At 30.2% G+C, this 3,965-nt stretch overlaps 1 protein-coding gene across 1 annotated transcript in view; it reads left to right on the top strand.

Moving 5' to 3' along the window:
- LOC106460133 (neurogenic locus Notch protein-like) overlaps positions 1 to 2,647 on the top strand; it is a 93,263-nt gene extending 90,616 nt beyond the window's left edge. The window contains exons 22-24 of the mRNA XM_022386779.1: positions 1,132 to 1,245; positions 2,064 to 2,202; positions 2,467 to 2,647. Of these exons, the coding sequence (XP_022242487.1) occupies positions 1,132 to 1,245; positions 2,064 to 2,202; positions 2,467 to 2,647 (434 nt within the window). The remainder of the gene's footprint in view (positions 1 to 1,131; positions 1,246 to 2,063; positions 2,203 to 2,466) is intronic.
- Positions 2,648 to 3,965: the final 1,318 nt, after the last annotated feature.

Raw genomic sequence — 3,965 nt, forward strand, 5'->3', positions numbered from 1 at the left:
TATCTACGGCCTTCAAAAAGTTGACGACTCTACATGTTTTGACGTTACAACGGCATCCTCAGGAGTGATAACGTTGAAACATGTAGAGTTGTCAACTTTTTGAAGGCCATAGATAGGCCTAAATAAAATGTTTTTAATTGTGTACCAGTTTAATGTGGATATTATTTATAATTTTAACTTTATACACAAGTGCCAGAATACTATAATTAAAGGCTATATTACAGCCAGGCTGTTTACAAAACTAACATACTTAGTCTCTAAACTATGAATTCAGAGGGTTATCAGTAAAAATCCAAACATATGACACAAATATTAAAACACTAGTGATTTCTTAAAATATGTAACTTTGAGCAGTCTTCAAGTTTATTCAAAGATAGACTATCATACTTTACTGTTGTTGGTAACACTGAGCCTTAACTTATCCACATTATACTAATACCAGTACAGTTATTTATATTTTTGGATAAAATGGTAATATGAAATATGGTTTAATTGACATTTGTTTCATCAGTTATTAAATTGTTTAAATTAAATGTTTCACACGTTTGGTATCAGAATATGATAAATAAATTAAGGTGCCTGCAATAATTGGTGAGTCAATATGTAATGTGTTTACCATAATTATTATCGAGTTCATTAGATACATTTTTAATTTTTTGTCAAGTCAGTTAATTCAAATTTTCAATCGTAATAATGTGTTATTCATTTAACTAAGAATACTAACAAAAATTTTTAATGTAAAATTCTCCACCTTCTGTAATACCACCAAAGAATTTAATGTAAAATTCTCCAAACTTTGTAAAACTGTCAAAGAATTTAATGTAAAATTCTCAAAGCTTTGTAAAACTGCCAAATGATTTAATGTAAAATTCTCCAAACTTTGTAAAACTGCCAAAGAATTTAATGTAAAATTCTCCAACCGTTGTAAAACTGCCAAAGAATTTAATGTAAAGTTTTATAACATTTATGCTTAATAGCATGTAAATTAACTTTTATAGGCAATTGTACACTTTGTTAAAATCAATTAAGCCTTACATAATTTAACATTGCCACTATTTCTAGTTTTTTCTGTTTATTTTTTAAAGCTGTGTGTAATTTTGTATTTATGTTTTTTCTAATTATTATCCATAGACTTGAAGAAAAAGTGTGAGTTAAACAAATGTAAAAAGAAGGCTGGAAATAGACGCTGTGATGAGGAGTGCAATAATGATATGTGTAATTTTGATGGTGGAGACTGCTCTCTAAGTAAGACTTATATTTGTTTGTAATAGCTAAATTTATATATGAGTGTTTTTAAGCATAACTACAAAAGAGTTTTAATGAATACAGAATTTTTTTCAAGAAAACAGAAGTAAGTAATATTCATCATTTGGCTGTCATTCTTGTAAGTTCTCAATGAGCTTCAGTTTTCCTTTACTTCGAAGCACACAGGCCTAAATATAAAGGATGTACTTTAGTTGCAATATATTGTAAAACTCTCCAACGTTGTAATGCCATATTTTTGTTACATATTCAGCATAAAAATTCTCAATCTTTTGTAATACCACCATAAAAATTGTCCAATATTTTTGGAGAATAATAATAATTTAATGTAATATTATCCAATCTTTGTAACACAAGCATAAGAATGTCCTGTAAAGCTCTTCAACCCTTCTGAGAGATATAACCATGAAAATTTAATGTAAAATACTCTAACCTTTCTAAACTGCCAAAGAATTTAATGTAAAATTCTCCAACCTTTCTAAAACTGCCTAAGAAGTTAATGTAATACTCATCAGTCTTTATAAGATCACCATAAAACTTTAATATAAAATCCTCCAAACTTTATAAAACCAATATAGAATTTAACATAAGTTTCAACTTTTGTAAAACCACTAACAATTTAATGTATATTTCTTCAACCTTTGTGAGACCATGATTTTTGCTTTCATATGTGAGTGTAGAAACTGAGCTGAATCCTCTTATAGTTTCATTTTTGTTATCATTTAAAACCAAGTGTATTCTTGATTTGGACTATTGATGAGATGTCCTGCATAATTTTTAAACCAAGTGTGTATTTATAGGAACAAATCCATGGCTTAAGTGTGTTGCAACCATTAGTTGTTGGAATGTTTTCCGCAATGGAGAGTGTAATGCTGAGTGCAATAATGCAGATTGTCTCTTTGATGGCTTTGATTGCATTCAAGAACTACCATCTTGCAAGTAAGTAACTGAAAAGTGTGCAGTGCTTATGTAAATATTTGGTTCTTTTTAGAAATAAGGTATGAGAAAAGATTAGTTTGCTGAATGTTTTCATGGAATGGTTTAAAAAGATGATCACTTTTGATAATTTTATATTTCTGAAATACATGTGCTTTTAGGCTAATCCTTTTGAAAATGTGGACCCAAATCAAATTTTGTTAAGTAAATAAAACAAATGTCAGTTCCTTTTTGATATGCTTATGTGCTTATATTTTCATTGTCTAGTGAAATGTATGATTCATACTGTCTCCTTAATTATGGAAATGGTTACTGTGACTATGGATGCAACAATGAGGAGTGCAACTGGGATGGTCTTGATTGTGAGACAGATTCTCCACAATTAGCTGATGGAACGCTCACCTTCATTCTTCTCATTGATTTTATGGTAGGTGAAATACTACACTAGACAAGAAGGTTATATTCACTTTGATTTTGAGCTGTTTTTTTTTCTCTTTTAGTTTAAAAAGTTTGCATTTGTTAGTATTTTTACCAGCAAATTTTACAAGATGTCTTTATGATGGCTTGAAATGATATATTTGCAAATCCTTAGTCATAAATTGACATTTGCAGACATGTTCTGTTAATACTACACAAAAGCTGTTTCACATACATGTCAACATTCATTACAAAATTATTGGAAATTATCCACAAGAGTTTTTGAAAAATAGTATTAAAATGTGGCATTATAATCTAGATTAGCATTTATACACTACTAATAAAGTAATGTATTAGTTAACTTTCAATAACAAATCCCATATAATGACTAAAGGAGAATTGTAGTTTTAACCAGGTTTAGCCCTCATCAGATGTTTGTACCACTTTGAGATATACTTAATGTTTTCAATTTTTAGAACTTTCTTCAGTGTTTAAAATAACAAAAACCATTTTACCTCTTTAAACTCATAAATTATTACACATTCTGCCAGAATTATTTACATGATGTTCTAATAATTATCACCATACCTTATAACATTTCCAGTTTATTTATAAAAGGTGGATAATAACATGGTGTTACGACAGCGGAAGTCACGCGACACTGGGAGCATGTGCACTGGAGTTTCTCGAAGGATCATAAATTATTGAGGAACCGTGCAAATGTCTGAGTGTTTGCCAGGTGCCCTCTTTTTTAGTATATAAGCCCAGCAAATAAAGTCAGCGATATATAGATATCCAGATAGACTGAAGAGATAGATAATTGAGTCGAGCGAACAGTCGGCACCATAAGTAAAGTGTGTGAATCACTGTGATTTATAGCGTGTGTTATAAAGGTTGTTAAATTTAAAGTGACTGTGGAAATTCTGTGTATTACAAAAAGTTGTATCGAGGAAGAATAATTGAGTTTTAATTAAGAAAGGACCTGTATTGCTGAAGTTCCTCTGGAAAGAATTTATACCGGAAATTAACAAACGAGAGTATACGTAACAAATTGGTGTCACTAGTGGGATAGAGAAAGAAAAAAAAAGATGGAAATGAGATGAGGCAAATCAAGCTACGATTTAGCAGATTTGATGGCAGCAATACAAGAACAGTAAAAGAAACAAGAAGAACCGAGAAAAGAAACAAGAAGAGAGACATTAGCAGTGGCAAGAAAACCTGCAACAGTGGCAGCTCGAACAGCAAAATAAACAAGAGAGATTACAGCAGTTGTTGGAGAAAAAGAAAAGAAACAAGAAGAGAGATTACAGCAGTTTTTGGAGAAAAAAGAAAAGAAACAAGAAGAGAGA

This window comes from Limulus polyphemus, unplaced genomic scaffold, assembly GCF_000517525.1.
Source record: "Limulus polyphemus unplaced genomic scaffold, Limulus_polyphemus-2.1.2 Scaffold715, whole genome shotgun sequence".
NCBI classification, from domain to species: Eukaryota; Metazoa; Arthropoda; class Merostomata; order Xiphosura; family Limulidae; genus Limulus; species Limulus polyphemus.